Here is a 16,112-nt window from a genome sequence, read left to right as displayed (position 1 = left end):
ACCAGGCGTGGCAAGCTGATGGCCAGTTAACTGGCTGAATCCCATCCAATTTAACAGTGCTACATATGGGAGTCATGTGTGAGCATATTAAAATGCTGTATCTATGCATCTGTTTTTCGCTACTCCCGAAACGAAGGGAACGGTTGCATTCAGTTTGGAAAAGAAAAAGAATAAAGCTTTGCTCTCTCCTGTTATGAAGGACTCTTTTGGAGAAAATGGTTCTCACCTGATTATTTGAAAGAATTGAAAAAAAGCTGCACTTTTTGTCTTTTTGGAGAGAACATTCTCGTTTTATTAGCATTCTGACACAGAGTGGAAAATATGCAGGTACCAATAGCAAGCCTAACTAAGAAAAGTATCTAGAACACTGGGTGCTAAAGAAGCAAAATAACAACGTAACAGCCAAAAAGACTGCTGAAAATACAAATGAGCGTGACTGAAGCTAGTTCCTACAAGACAGTTAATAAAGCCAAGTAAATGACTGTGTATTTACCTCACATGTAAATATACAGTAATTTACTAAATCAACAGTCCTAGGGGGAGCATAACTTTTAAAGTTCCTTCTTTTGGTACTGTGCATCACCTACAAATCTAGTTAGATTGGACTGTGATTGGACTTTTAAAACCTGTCTTGTGATTGGCTCACACGGCCTAATCTTGTTTTAGGACTAGGCCATTTCTCGACAGCTCTAGGAGTCTCTCTCCTCACCCCGCCCTGCTGCTGCAACTCATCTGCTAAATGAGTTTCCTTATGCCCAAGTCTGGCCCGGGAATCCTGCTCTTTAATTGGTTTCCCCCCACCCCCCTCTTTCTTCCCTCTGTGCCTTGGGACGGCTGTAAACGAGTCAGTCTTTTTACAAGGGGAGGTCAGGGGAATGGTCAGTGTCAGCGGGAGACGATGGACCCGCTACTCCTTTCCTCCTCTCTCCTTTTAATCCCCCTACTCTCTCCCCTCCACTCACCCTCTTCCCCCACTCCTCCACCTCTGTTTTAACCCCCTACTCTCTCCCCTCCACTCACCCTCTTCCCCCACTCCTCCACCTCTGTTTTAACCCCCTACTTTCTCCCCTCCACTCACCCTCTTCCCCCACTCCTCCACCTCTGTTTTAACCCTCTACCCCCTCTCCCCTCCACTCCCCCTCTTTCCCCACTCCTCCACCTCTTTTTTTAACCCCCTACTCCTTCCTTCCTCTCCCCTCCACTCTCCCCCTTTCCTCACTCCTCCACCTATTTTTTAACCCCCTACTCCTTCCTCTCCCCTCCACTCCCCCTCTTTCCTCACTCCTCCACCTCTTTTATAACCCTCTACTCCTTCCCCTCCACTCCCCTCCACTCCCCCTCTTTCCCCACACCTCCAACTCTTTTTTTAACCCCCTACTCCTTCCTCTCCCCTCCACTCCCCCTCTTTCCTCACTCCTCCACCTCTTTTTTAACCCCCTACTCCTCTCCGCTCCCATCCCCCTCTTTTCCCCTTTCCTCCTCTCTCATTTTGAACCCTATCAGAGAATTAATTAGCAGACGAAGGGTGTCTGGTTCCAGTTTGCAGCCCAGGTGGCTGATGGGAATCCCAGATCCAGCATTCGAATTGATGACAAGGGCCTGTTAGATGAACACAGCCTCAATCTGACCTCTCACAAAAAAATGTACCACTCTGTAGGTCTGGGAAGGAGAAGGGGCTCTCTGGAATTGCAATGGGGGTAACTCACAATGATGATGTTTTTGTCCTTGATAAACTAGCAATAAACTATTACTACTTACTAAATGGGAGATACATCAACTTTATTTTATTGCATCAACTCCATTTTATTGTATCTTGTCAAGATCAAAAGTACCCTTGAAATCACCCTGAAATGAAAGATGTTTTTAGCTTTTGACAAGTCAAAACATAATTCCTCTGTTGAAAAGTCGTAGCTTTTGAAGTTTACCTTTTTCCCTCACTTAGCATCCGACATGAGGAGAAAGTCATCTGCTCTGGTATTGTGCTCAGCACAAACATAAATGTTAAAATCTGTCGCCACTGTTATTCAGTTGTCATACCACGTCCAGTCCTCTACTCCAATTGCAAAGGACCACTATGGCTTTCACATGTGTACTGGGTTGTACTTGTCCAAGGTATCATGGGATCTATTAGTTGCGTTTATAGAGGAACTCTATAGCCCCAGAGTTCAAAGACCAAGAGAAAGGCCCAAGAGAATACTGCCATTCAGCTCCTGTGAGTTTTTCTTTTCACCCACATGACCATTCTATTCTGAGGGGAGCTTGCTAAGTGATGCATTTGTGATATATTTCACTCATTGAGATTTCTAATATAATAATGTCTAATCTATTAGCCCTAGAATAAGGTATTTGATAAAAGTGTGAACACACGCAGTGGGTGGTTGTGAACATGAATTTCACTCTCACAAAGAAAGTAGTATGATGTCCCTCTCTCCCCCTTCAGAACTTTGACTAACCATAATCCTTAACCTATGTTAAACATCACGGTCTCGTGTAAAAGGATCCACCCCCTTTTTTCAATTTTCGCCTAAAACTGCCTGTAGCTCAGGACCTGAAGCAAGGATATGCATATTCTTGATACCATTTGAAAGGAAATACTTTCAAAGTGAAACAGTTTGTGGAAATGTTAAATTAACGTAGGAAAATATAACACATTAGATGTGGTAAAAGATAATACAAAGAAAAATAATGTTTAAAATAAAACTTTTGTACCATCATCTTTGAAATGCAAGAGAATTATTCCAGCACAGGCGCAAATTAGATTTTGGCCACTAGATGACAGCAGTGTATGTGCAAGGTTTTAGACTGATCCAATGAACCATTGCATTTCTGTTGATAATTTTGCATCAAGACTGCCCAAATGTGCCTAATTGGTTTATTATTAAATAAAGCCTCATAATAAAAAATTGATACTGAATCTTTCTGCCATTAGAAATAACCAATTATAGCAATTTGTATTTCTTCAGGGTCCTAATGCACTGGTGACCTACACCATTATCAGCGGTGCCGATGATAGTTTCCGGATTGACCCAGAATCAGGGGACCTGATCGCCACCAAGAGACTGGATCGGGAACGTCGCTCCAAGTACTCCCTGCTGGTCCGAGCTGACGATGGAAAGCAATCCTCAGATATGAGGCTGAACATCACTGTCAGTGACGTCAACGATCACACGCCTAAATTCTCCCGTGGAACGTACTCCTTCGATATTGCCGAGGATATGACATCAGGTAAAAGGCTTACTGTCACATGGCGTTGCTTGTAACTGCCAGGTTCTTTCATGCTTACTCAGTGTGAAAGTTCCAAATTAATTTCTGCTAAAGTTTATGCCATTCCACGTGAATGTAGTCTATCTATATCTTAAAGGCTTTTAATGCAGACGTTTTGCTCGTTAGCTAAGTCAACAAAGATTGTAACACTTTATTTTAAGGGTCCATAATAAACCATTTATAAGGCATTTACAATACATTTTTTTCACTGTTTATGAATCATTATTCTCATATTTGTAAATGTTAGATATTCACATATGTATATATAGTTCGTTAAACATCCTTTGTTGTGTGCTTGTTCTATTATCAGGTACTGCAGGAATGTCTACCAATGGCATACCCATCTTTTTGTGAGAAATTACACTAGTCACTCAAAACATTTAAAGTATTTCTACATTATAAATGGCAATCACTTTAGAATAGGGACTGCAACAATACTTTAATAATGATTAGTAAATGGTTTATTAATTTTATTTATTTATTTTGGGAGTAATTATTAATAAATGGTGAACAGACAATTTATATATTCCTTATAAATGGTTTATTACAAACCATTAAAATAAAGTGTTACTGGGACATTGAATCTGTTCTTTAAACTGTGGTACTTGGAAATATGAAATGTGTATTTTTTTCTATGGCAGTTGAATGAGTTGGTAGGCAGACATGAGGGAATCCCAATCAAACAATCCAAAAACCCTCTCAAACCCTCACTGTCTGACTGTCTGCTTCTTGACTTGTCAGGCTCCATTGTGGCGGCGATACTGGCTAGTGACTCGGACTCGGGGATGAACGGCGAGATCACGTACTCCCTGGAGGAGGACGACGAAGACGAGACCTTCCTGCTCAACCCCGTCACGGGGGTCTTCAACGTCACGCGGCCCCTGGACTATGAATCCCAGCAGTACTACATCCTGACCGGGAGGGCCCAGGACGGCGGTGGTCAGGCCAGTTCAGTCAGGGTTTACTTCAATGTCCTGGACGTCAACGATAACCCTCCCATCTTCAACGCCACCTCCTACAGCACTTCGGTCACCGAGAGCCTCCCACCTGGCTCCAGTATCATCACTGTAGGGGCCAGTGATGCAGATGACGGTATGTATGTCCCTTCTGTCAGTTGCTGATTTCCATAATAGAATAATCTGCCACACCAATGACGTAAACGGATGGTTCATGAAAAATGCAGGTGAACATGGCCCATAACTATTGTTCTATGACATAACACCTGTAATGATCATGTAGTGAAGGCAGTTTGCTAAACATAATATTAAGCCATATATATATTTTCCATTTGTCATTCCTGTCACATTGGGATCATGTTGTGAAATACGGTCCACTAGGCTTGAGGTACTTATCAATTTCAGGTGGTTACCTTAGACTGCTTCATGCTGTTATAACAGCTCTGCCATCCCTTTCTGACTGCAATTACCGCTCTGACCATACCAGGCCTAATGCTGTTACTGTGACCCACATTCCTGGGGCAGAAGCCTGTCTTGTGTCTCCCAACATCAAGCCTCTTCTCCTCCACTGTCCACTTGCTCTCATTGACCCTCCCTGTCGATAGTCAGTCACTGTTCTCTCTCTGTGATCTCAACGTTCTCTCAATGATCTCTCAGCGTCCCCCCGTCCCTACACACTAATCATTATTGGTAGCACTCTCAGAAGTTCCTCAACCCTTCACCCCTGTAGACGTGGTTGTAACCTAAGGATAGAAGTAGACTTGGCCTTTTTGATAAGGGGTTACCTGTGTTCAGTAATAACGTCTGGAGTGTGGGAAGGTGCTGGGCCGCTTTCCACATGAATACCCCCATGACTTGAATTACAGACGCAAAATCTAAGCTCTTCTTCCCCCGGCTCCAGGTGAGGAACAAGGATTAAGCTAGATTTCAAGGTCTAATAGTTTGTATTTGCGCGGTTTCTGCAGTTAGTTATTTCATTGAAATTAGTGTTTCGATTGTGAGGGAAATCCCCAAATTGTAGAATCAGTAAAGGAGGTGATTTTAAGTTGCTGTGCGATTTCTCTTTTGAAAAGGATGATTACCCTGCATAAAGGCATCCTCCGTTTGGAGGAAGAAAGTGGAAGTCTGCTGAGACAGTTGTCTTTGTGAAGACATTAAGGCAATATGTGGAAATGCATGTTGATAGCGAATATAACATTATAATTCAGACATACAGTATCTAACAGTCATGTCTAAACAACCTGGCATCAGTCCAAATTATCTACGCTTGATGTTTTTAAGGTACAGTGCAGTATATCACATGACATGTTCTCTGGGATATTTGAAGGTAATCTAATCCTACCCCTTCCAGATGAATACTTCTCGACTTGAAACAGAAAGAGCCATTATACTGTAACTACCCCCTACCATAACAAACAGCTGAAGCAAGCACACAAAGCTTCTTCAGAGCTTCACATTTTCTAGTACAAGCAACTAACGCAAGGTAACCAACTCCAAATCTATTGCTATGGCTTGTCTTCCAGGTCCGAATGCCCAGCTACTCTACTCCATCGCATCGGGAGATCCTCAGAGCCAGTTTGACATTACCAAAGCTGGGGTACTCCAGACCAGAAAGGCCTTGGACCGGGAGGCCCAGTCCTTCTACAACCTGGTGGTCATTGTCCACGACCTGGCCCTCGCCCCCATGACTCGCTACACCAGCACGGCCCAGGTGTCCATCATCCTGTTGGACGTCAACGACTGCCCGCCAACCTTCACCTCCCAGAAGAGGACCTATATCCAGGAGAATACTCCAGTGGACACGGTGGTCTTCACGGCCCAGGCCATTGATGCAGACAGTGGGCCCAACAGCTACGTGGAGTACTCCCTGAAAAGCCCCTTTGGGAACAAGTTCAGCATAGGAACTATCGATGGAGATGTGAGGCTGGTGGGCGAACTGGACCGGGAGGAGATGTCCAATTATACATTGACTTTGGTGGCCAAGGATAAGGGCGAGCCGCCGCTGTCTTCAGCCATGGATGTCACGATGCTGGTGCTGGATGTCAATGATAATACACCCAGTTTCTCGCAGAACATCTACGACATCGAGATTGAGGAGGACACGCTGACGGGCTCCGATGTCATCCAGGTGTTTGCCAGCGACGCTGATGAGGGAACCAACGGGCAGATCCGTTTCTCCATCGCTGGGGGTAACATCAAATCTGATTTCAGGATTGACTCGGTCACCGGATGGATCTCGGTGGCCAAGCAGCTGGACCGAGAGGTGCGGACGTCTTATTCCTTGGTGGTCCAGGCTGCCGACCGCGGAAGCAGCTCGAGGGTGGACCGCGCCACAGTCAACATTGTGCTGTTGGATGTGAACGATTGCCTGCCGGTGTACGAGCTCTCTCCCTACTCTGTGAACGTTCAGGAGAACGCGGGGAGTCTCCCCAGCAACATACTACAGGTCAGTGAGGTCTTTCACTTTGTTAGTCATTCTAGACAATCATGGTCAAACATTATTGACATTTCTGGACTGGGAATTTAAGTCTCATAAACAAAGCACCAATTCATATGCCAAGCTTTAGGCCTTCAACAAGCTAATGGCTTAACTTAATGTCTAGGAATATTAAGCCATTAAGTATGTATGGTATCAGTTTACATACTTTACATACCGTACATACTTGCGGAGTGGCAGGTAGCCTAGTGGTTAGAGCGTTGGACTAGAAACCGAAAGGTTGCAAGATCAAATCCCCGAGCTGACAAGGTAAAAATCTGTCCAGTGCCTATGCCTCGGCAGGCCCGTTAGGCTAGTCCAGGTGGGACGCCGGGAGGCACGGGTACTGTCAAGCCTGCTCCCGCTCTCCCTCCCTGGTGCTCGAGGGCGCCGGGCTGCCCTGCATTATGCATTCCTGTCACCATCATTACGCACACCTGCTTCCCTCATCACGCCCATCAGCGATTCATTGCACTCACCTGGACTCAATCTCCTGTGTTATTTCCTTCCCTATATCTGTCTGTTCCTCAGCTCTGTTCCCCGCTTCAGCATTGATTGTCGTATGCCTTTGTATTACCCGGTTCAGATGCTGTTCCTGTCCTGTCCCATGTCTGTGCTAAATTAAAAGTTCAAGATCAGACACACAAAAGACCTTTCTCCACTGCAGAGCAAAAACACAAAGGACCTGCCTCCACTGCAGAGCAAAAACACAAAGGACCTGTCTCCACTGCAGAGCAAACACACAAAGGATCTGTCTCCACTGCAGCGAGCAGACACACAAGGACCTGTCTCCACTGCAGCGAGCAGACACACAAAGAACCTGTCTCCACTGCAGCGAGCAGACACACAAAGAACCTGTCTCCACTGCAGCGGGCAGACATACAAAGGACCTGTCTCCACTGCAGCGGGCAGACATACAAAGGACCTGTCTCCACTGCAGCGGGCAGACATACAAAGGACCTGTCTCCACTGCAGCGGGCAGACATACAAAGGACCTGTCTCCACTGCAGCGGGCAGACATACAAAGGACCTGTCTCCACTGCAGCGGGCAGACATACAAAGGACCTGTCTCCACTGCAGCGGGCAGACATACAAAGGACCTGTCTCCACTGCAGCGAGCAGACATACAAAGGACCTGTCTCCACTGCAGCAAGCAGACATACAAAGGACCTGTCTCCACTGCAGCGAGCAGACATACGAAGGACCTGTTTCCACTGCAGCAAGGAGACACACAAAGGACCTGTCTCCACTGTAGAGCAGACACACAAAAGACCTGTCTCCACTGCAGATTAGACACACAAAGGAACTGTCTCCAATGCAGAGAAAACACACAAAGGACCTGTCTCTACTGTAGCGTGCAGACACACAAAGGACCTGTCTCCACTATAGAGTAGACACACAAAAGACCTGTCTCCACTGCAGATCAGACACACAAAGGACCTGTCTCCACTGGAGAGCAGACACACAAATGACCTGTCTCCACTGCAGGTCAGACACACAAAGGACCTGTCTCCAATGCAGAGAAAACACACAAAGGACCTGTCTCTACTGCAGCGTGCAGACACACATAGGACCTGTCTCCAATGCAGAGCAAAAACACAAAGGACCTGTCTCCACTGCAGAGCAAAAACACAAAGGACCTGCCTCCACTGCAGAGCAAAAACACAAAGGACCTGTCTCCACTGCAGAGCAAACACACAAAGGATCTGTCTCCACTGCAGCGAGCAGACACACAAGGACCTGTCTCCACTGCAGAGCAAACACATAAAGGATCTGTCTCCACTGCAGCGAGCAGACACACAAGGACCTGTCTCCACTGCAGAGCAAACACACAAGGACCTGTCTCCACTGCAGCGAGCAGACACACAAGGACCTGTCTCCACTGCAGAGCAAACACACAAAGGATCTGTCTCCACTGCAGCGAGCAGACACACAAGGACCTGTCTCCACTGCAGAGCAAACACACAAGGACCTGTCTCCACTGCAGCGAGCAGACACACAAAGAACCTGTCTCCACTGCAGCGAGCAGACACACAAGGACCTGTCTCCACTGCAGCGAGCAGACACACAAATTACCTGTCTCCACTGCGGTGAGCAGACACACAAAGGACCTGTCTCCACTGCAGCGAGCAGACACACAAAGAACCTGTCTCACTGCAGTGAGGAGACACACAAAGGGCCTGTCTCCACTGCAGAGCAAACACACAAAGGATCTGTCTCCACTGCAGCGAGCAGACACACAAGGACCTGTCTCCACTGCAGCGAGCAGACACACAAAGAACCTGTCTCCACTGCAGCGAGCAGACACACAAAGAACCTGTCTCCACTGCAGCGAGCAGACACACAAAGGACTTGTCTCCACTGCAGAGCAAACACACAAAGGATCTGTCTCCACTGCAGCGAGCAGACACACAAGGACCTGTCTCGACTGCAGCGAGCAGACACACAAAGAACCTGTCTCCACTGCAGCGAGCAGACACACAAAGAACCTGTCTCCACTGCAGCGAGCAGACACACAAGGACCTGTCTCCACTGCAGCGAGCAGACACACAAATTACCTGTGTCCACTGCGGTGAGCAGACACACAAAGGACCTGTCTCCACTGCAGCGAGCAGACACACAAAGAACCTGTCTCACTGCAGTGAGGAGACACACAAAGGGCCTGTCTCCACTGCAGCGGGCAGACATACAAAGGACCTGTCTCCACTGCAGCGGGCAGACATACAAAGGACCTGTCTCCACTGCAGCGGGCAGACATACAAAGGACCTGTCTCCACTGCAGCGGGCAGACATACAAAGGACCTTTCTCCACTGCAGTGGGCAGACATACAAAGGACCTGTCTCCACTGCAGCAAGCAGACATACAAAGGACCTGTTTCCACTGCAGCAAGGAGACATACAAAGGACCTGTCTCCATTGCAGCGAGGAGACATACAGGGAACCTGACTCACTGCAGCGGGCAGACATACAAAGCACCTGTCTCCACTGCAGCAAGGAGACATACAAAGGACCTGTCTCACTGCAGCGGGCAGACATACAAAGGACCTGTCTCACTGCAGCGAGGAGACATACAAAGGACCTGTCTCACTGCAGCGGGCAGACATACAAAGGACCTGTCTCACTGCAGCGAGGAGACATACAAAGGACCTGTCTCACTGCAGCGGGCAGACATACAAAGGACCTGTCTCACTGCAGCGGGCAGACATACAAAGGACCTGTCTCACTGCAGCGGGCAGACATACAAAGGACCTGTCTCACTGCAGCGGGCAGACACACAAAGGACCTGTCTCCACTGCAGCGAGCAGACATACAAAGGACCTGTCTCCACTGCGGTTAGCAGGCACACAAAGGACCTGTGTCCACTGCGGTTAGCAGACATACAAATAACCTGACTCACTGCAGCGAGCAGACACACAAAGGACCTGTCTCCAATGCGGTTAGCAGACATACAAAGGACCTGTCTCCACTGCGGTGAGCAGACACACAAAGGACCTGTCTCCACTGCGGTGAGCGGACACACAAATGACCTGTCTCCACTGCGGTGAGCAGACACACAAAGGACCTGTCTCCACTGCGGTGAGCAGACACACAAAGGACCTGTCTCCACTGCGGTGAGCGGACACACAAATGACCTGTCTCCACTGCGGTGAGCAGACACACAAAGGACCTGTCTCCACTGCGGTGAGCAGACACACAAAGAACCTGTCTCCAATGCGGTTAGCAGACATACAAAGGACCTGTCTCCACTGCGGTGAGCAGACACACAAAGGACCTGTCTCCACTGCGGTGAGCAGACACACAAAGGACCTGTCTCCACTGCGGTGAGCAGACACACAAAGGACCTGTCTCCACTGCGGTTAGCAGACACACAAAGGACCTGTCTCCACTGCGGTGAGCAGACACACAAAGGACCTGTCTCCACTGCGGTTAGCAGACACACAAAGGACCTGTCTCCACTGCGGTGAGCAGACACACAAAGGACCTGTCTCCACTGCGGTGAGCAGACACACAAAGGACCTGTCTCCACTGCGGTGAGGAGACACAGAAAGGGCCTGTCTCCACTGCGGTGAGCAGACACACAAAGGACATGTCTCCACTGTGGTGAGCAGACACACAAAGGACATGTCTCCACTGTGGTGAGCAGACACACAAAGGACATGTCTCCACTGTGGTGAGCAGACACACAAAGGACCTGTCTCCACTGTGGTGAGCAGACACACAAAGGACCTGTCTCCACTGTGGTGAGCAGACACACAAAGGACCTGTCTCCACTGCGGTGAGCAGACACACAAAGGACCTGTCTCCACTGTGGTGAGCAGACACACAAAGGACCTGTCTCCACTGCGGTGAGCAGACACACAAAGGACCTGTCTCCACTGCGGTGAGCAGACACACAAAGGACCTGTCTCCACTGTGGTGAGCAGACACACAAAGGACCTGTCTCCACTGTGGTGAGCAGACACACAAAGGACCTGTCTCCACTGCGGTGAGCAGACACACAAAGGACATGTCTCCACTGTGGTGAGCAGACACACAAAGGACCTGTCTCCACTGTGGTGAGCAGACACACAAAGGACATGTCTCCACTGTGGTGAGCAGACACACACAGTGCAGCTTGTCTGTATAATGTTCCTACAAGGAAATTATTTTGCAGCTGTGTGGAAACGGCTCCAGCGGCAGTGGGTCGCCACACAAGAACAAGTCCCTGTGCCAACCTGATTTGGCCCTCTATCTGTGCCCCGGCGGGCATTAAAGACAGAGCCCATAATGCACTGGCACCACTGATGTAAAGTACTTAAGTAAAAATACTTTAAAGCACCACTTAAGTATTTTTGGGGGGTATCTGTACTTTACTTTACTATTTATATTTTTGCCAACTTTTACTTTTACTTCACTACATTCCTAAAGAAAATAATGTACATTTTACTACATACTTTTCCCCGACACCCAAAAGTACTCATTACATTTTGATACAAAAATGGTCAAATTCACACACTTAATAACATCCCTGGTCATCCCTACTAGATCTGAATGGCGGAATAAACACAAATGCTTCATTTGTGAATTATTTCTGAGTGCTGGAGTGTGACTCTGGTTATCCGTCAATAAAAAAATGTAATAGAAATTGTGTCGTATGGTTTACTGGGTGACTTTCACTTTTACTTGAGTAATTTTCTATTAAGGTATCTTTACTTTTACTCAAGTATAACAATTTAGTTTTTTTTTCACCACTGACTGGCACCCTCAAATGAGTCCTTTTGGTCTGAAGATTTATGCCCAACCTTACAGCATCTGGAGAGGAGGTTGGAAAAGACCAATATCATATTTGACATTTTTTGGGGCATATTTTCAGTAATGTCTGTCCTCCCAGACAGATGTTACAGTCTTACATTTTTCTGATCTCTGAGAAAATCTATTTTTATTGTGTCCATATTAGGATAGCCTCAGAGTCATGAGGAGTGCTTAACTCTGACTTATCCGTCTCATCTTTGCTCTCTAGGTTATGGCCAGGGATGATGATCTGGGTTCCAATGGCCAGCTGAGTTACATGCTGAGCGGTGGGAACGAAGAAGGAGCCTTCAGTCTGTCGTCCAATGGTCAGCTGATCCTCACCCAGACCATGGACCGCGAGGCTCAGGGGAACTACACCCTCGTCATCACGGCAACCGACTCCGGTAAGAACAGCTGAGAGCGGTCAATTTATAATCTTCAAGTGTTTCTAGCATTTTGACACGACAGCATGAAGATGGACAGCGACTGTTTTATTACGTGTTGTCGTCCATTGGTGTTTGAAGTGGCACACCTGTGCTAAATACCTACCGTATTCAACATGTTCAACTTAGTGTCTATCATCTCCTTGAAAAGAGAGCCAATATCTGGCAAAGGAAGAGCGATGCTCCGTAGGATGCGTCTGTGTTACATCACATGGACATAGACCCAAGTATCTTAACACAAAGCAACTATTTCAACAAATCATGGAGTTCATCCTTATTTCACACTGTAAGCTACGCATTGTTTTGTTATGCAAATGTCAATATAGGGGTATTATCTTTGACCATAAATCGTATAGTTTTGACCGCTAGTTGTCTGTACCTGCACCGAAACTCCAGTGTTTTTCTTTCATCGCTTGTTCTCCAGCTTCTTTTTAAATAAGGGAGCCAATTTGTTTCCAGCACTTTTATTTCCATGACTGATCAAAACTACTTGTCTCATGCTCTCTCTCGACTCTCTGCAGCAGACATATGGTGAGCAATACATCAAATCGCAAGAAATTGGAACATCGAATCGGCAATAAAATTACTGTATCGAATCTCAATACATACAGAATCACAATACATATCGTACCGGCACCTAGGTATGATGATATTGTGAGGTCCCGGGTAATTCCCAGCCCTAATTATTTCCGCGCAAGGTTTTTTAAGTATATCCCAGGAAACCTTGTTGCAGCATTTCAAAGGGCCCTTCTCTGTTTGTTTGGATACAGTGGTGGAGCTTGTTTTATCCAGATAAAAGGTTAGGTTGTTATTCCATAGAGGTCAGTAAATATGCAGTTAAGCGAGTACATGCGTATCCTCGTCCGAGCCAAATCACATGGTATGTAAGTTAAGTATATGTTTCTTTGGTCTACTCTGGCATGGCCGTCATGGTGAAAGGGTGGTTCTGTTTAATTCCTGGACTGACCATGTGACCAGTAGTAATGATGGGTATTTTTGACTTGGCATTGACTTTGGTGAGAAATTTTTACAGTAAAGAGATTCACTCTCTGTAGTGTGCTATAATGTTGGCTAGTGTGCATTGGGATAATGGATTATAGTCGGGGCTTCCCTCTTTGCAATGTCTCAAAGGTGTATTGTGTCAGACCCTGGGTGGCATCTTGCCACAGTGTTTGTTTTGGACATGCGCAAAGGATTTAAATGCACAATCTATAACTTTAATATCCAGTCAAAAGTACTGCAGCTTGTCTTTTAAAATTATGGCAGTGACAAAGCCATGAAATGTGACACAACTATACTTATTTTGTTTGATTTATTACTTACAATAGGCTCAAATTCAGAGATGTTGAATATCATGATTCTAAACCAATTATGACAATTATTGTGTTCCATTTGATATCTGCTCCAAAAGTATGCCATTGCTTGAAGCCCTGTCAACAAATGCAAAATATGTTGATAGAACATTTTGGAAGTTTTACCAATAAAAATGCAAAAAGAGGGATTTGAGTAGAAAATTGAAAAACCCATAATCATAGTACAGTCGAAATGACCCTGTTGAGGCTGAGGCTAAGACAGGGAGGGAAATGGTTACCCCATTTACTATCTGGCAGGACATCTTTAAGGTAGATGTTGAATATGTTCATTTTAACTCTTTGTTTACTGCAAGACCACTTCTCAAAAAGTTCATTACAGTAGTTTTGGAAAGTGTTTTAATTGCACAATTCAGAACGAGCTGTCGTGTCTAATTGATGATTCCTTTGGGTGACATAAAGTAGGCCTATGATTAGTTATGTGTAGTTCAAATATGGTTGATGTGTGGATCATGGAAGGAATTCCACTTCAGGGCTTGTTTTGCTCCTCTGTCTTGTGGCTGACACTCTTTCAGGGTCTGTCTGAGGGTTTCAACAAAGGTAAACTCATTAACCGGTGGCTGAGTGGAATTTCAGGGCCAACTCTGTTGAGTGGAATCTGTCATGAAATGTATGGAAACAGAAGAGCTCTCTGGTCCTGGTTCTCATAATGCTTTCTGGCTGGGGAACAGGGAGTTTGGCACACTCCTGTCAATGTTTGGAACTCTGCGCTCTGGCCCGAAATGTGGCACAAATACAAGTTGCATAAAGGTGTTTTACAAGGAGGCTTGTTGAAAGGAAACTTGAAGATCAGATCCCCTTGCAGTGGAAAGTTGTTGGCATAATTTCTGAGGGAAAAGTGTGACCAAGAGAGAAAGATAACGGGACTGTGGAGTCCCAGGCAACTGTAATAGCTATATGGTGTTTAACATCAAACATCTGGCATCAACTCAAGGAAAATCAGATTTGTAGCCCACTGCTTAGCCACATACCAGTACAAGTTATCCCCCTGAACACATACAATAGACATTGGACACACACACACGCTACAATATGTTGGCAATGAGTGATACTGGAACTGTTTTACTCAACCACCACAGTTTGAAAAAACACATATTTCTGTATGACATGTTGGTAAGTTATAGTAGCAGCTAACCTTGAGTATGCATCGTTAACTTTCACAGAGTTGCTTCTCACCAAACAGGACTTTTAGATGTTAGTCCATATGTTTACAGTGCAGTTCATGTATTAACTCAGATTGTTTTGATTGTTTTACATTTACAGTAACACTAGCAGAAGTTCCAAAGTGTTGTGAGGAAGAGAAAACACTGATGTGGTTTACTGGTTAACCTTATGTTCTTTCCTTACAGGGGGGATCGAAATGATGGGGGGAGAAGTGTTATAGTGTGGACACTTCACAAATACTTACATTGAATATGTATTGTACTTACGTGCAGTACAGTAGGATTGCTATTCATGTGTGCATGGTTATTATTGTCATTGGCATTGACCGTGATGAGGTCATCACCCAGAGACAGATCTATACAAGGCGACTCTATCACATGTTGAGTTTGCTGTATCGCTTTGCTGTGTTTGTACCGTTTGTACTTGGCTGTACACCTTTTATTTCTTAGGTTGGAAATAATGAAAAGTAATACAGAAATGCATGTGGGCATTCCTTGTCAAGTTACTACACTAAGTGTTGATGCAACCTGAAGGCATTATACATGCATTCATTTAGGCTGTCTTAGGAGCCATTCTCTGTTGTGAATGCTTATAGCACAGTTATAATGCACGATAGACGACTGCCTTTGTGTGATGCTAGATGACATTGAACGTTAGCAGGTTGTGCTCTCTCTCATACTGTAGAATGTCTCCATTGTCTAGGTCACGTGCGTGTGGTGAGAACGTCTCCGGAGGAACATTGACATGCACCACGTTTGGTCCCATTTATTAAAGAGGAGGACACAGTAAATCCCCCAGCCCATGCCTATGGCGGCGCTTACCATCGCATAGAAATCCCCTCTTTCACATCTCGCCATAGGGCCAAAGTGTATGTACTTTCTCCCTTTCAGGTCTAAACGACCGCTTAGCAGATAAAGGATTGTAATGAATGTCCCATTTGAATGCAGGATCTTTTATGAATCTGGTCTGAAAACCTCCTAGGTTTCTTAAGTATTTCCAGCGTAGGATTTATCCCTGTTAGGAACGAATGGTCTGGTCATCTTAAAGATGATCTTTGTCTTGGATTATAACTATTGCTTTTTAAAGAGTTTTTTTTAGAGATGTCTCACCTCGCCCCTACTGTGCTTTAGTACTTAGCTCAGTAGAATGATTTCAATGGAAAGTGAAG

At 45.8% G+C, this 16,112-nt stretch overlaps 1 protein-coding gene across 1 annotated transcript in view; it reads left to right on the top strand.

Moving 5' to 3' along the window:
* The window catches only part of LOC118378919 (protocadherin Fat 4-like), a 111,040-nt gene that overhangs the window by 65,701 nt on the left and 29,227 nt on the right, over positions 1-16,112 (top strand). Inside the window, exons 3-6 of the mRNA XM_035765915.2 lie at positions 2,964-3,225; positions 4,006-4,356; positions 5,744-6,666; positions 12,197-12,371. Of these exons, the coding sequence (XP_035621808.1) occupies positions 2,964-3,225; positions 4,006-4,356; positions 5,744-6,666; positions 12,197-12,371 (1,711 nt within the window). The remainder of the gene's footprint in view (positions 1-2,963; positions 3,226-4,005; positions 4,357-5,743; positions 6,667-12,196; positions 12,372-16,112) is intronic.

The sequence above is a fragment of the Oncorhynchus keta genome, chromosome 4 (genome assembly GCF_023373465.1).
Source record: "Oncorhynchus keta strain PuntledgeMale-10-30-2019 chromosome 4, Oket_V2, whole genome shotgun sequence".
NCBI classification, from domain to species: Eukaryota; Metazoa; Chordata; class Actinopteri; order Salmoniformes; family Salmonidae; genus Oncorhynchus; species Oncorhynchus keta.
The sequence above is the reverse complement of the archived record's forward strand: the minus strand, read 5'-3'. Positions and strand labels throughout refer to the sequence as shown.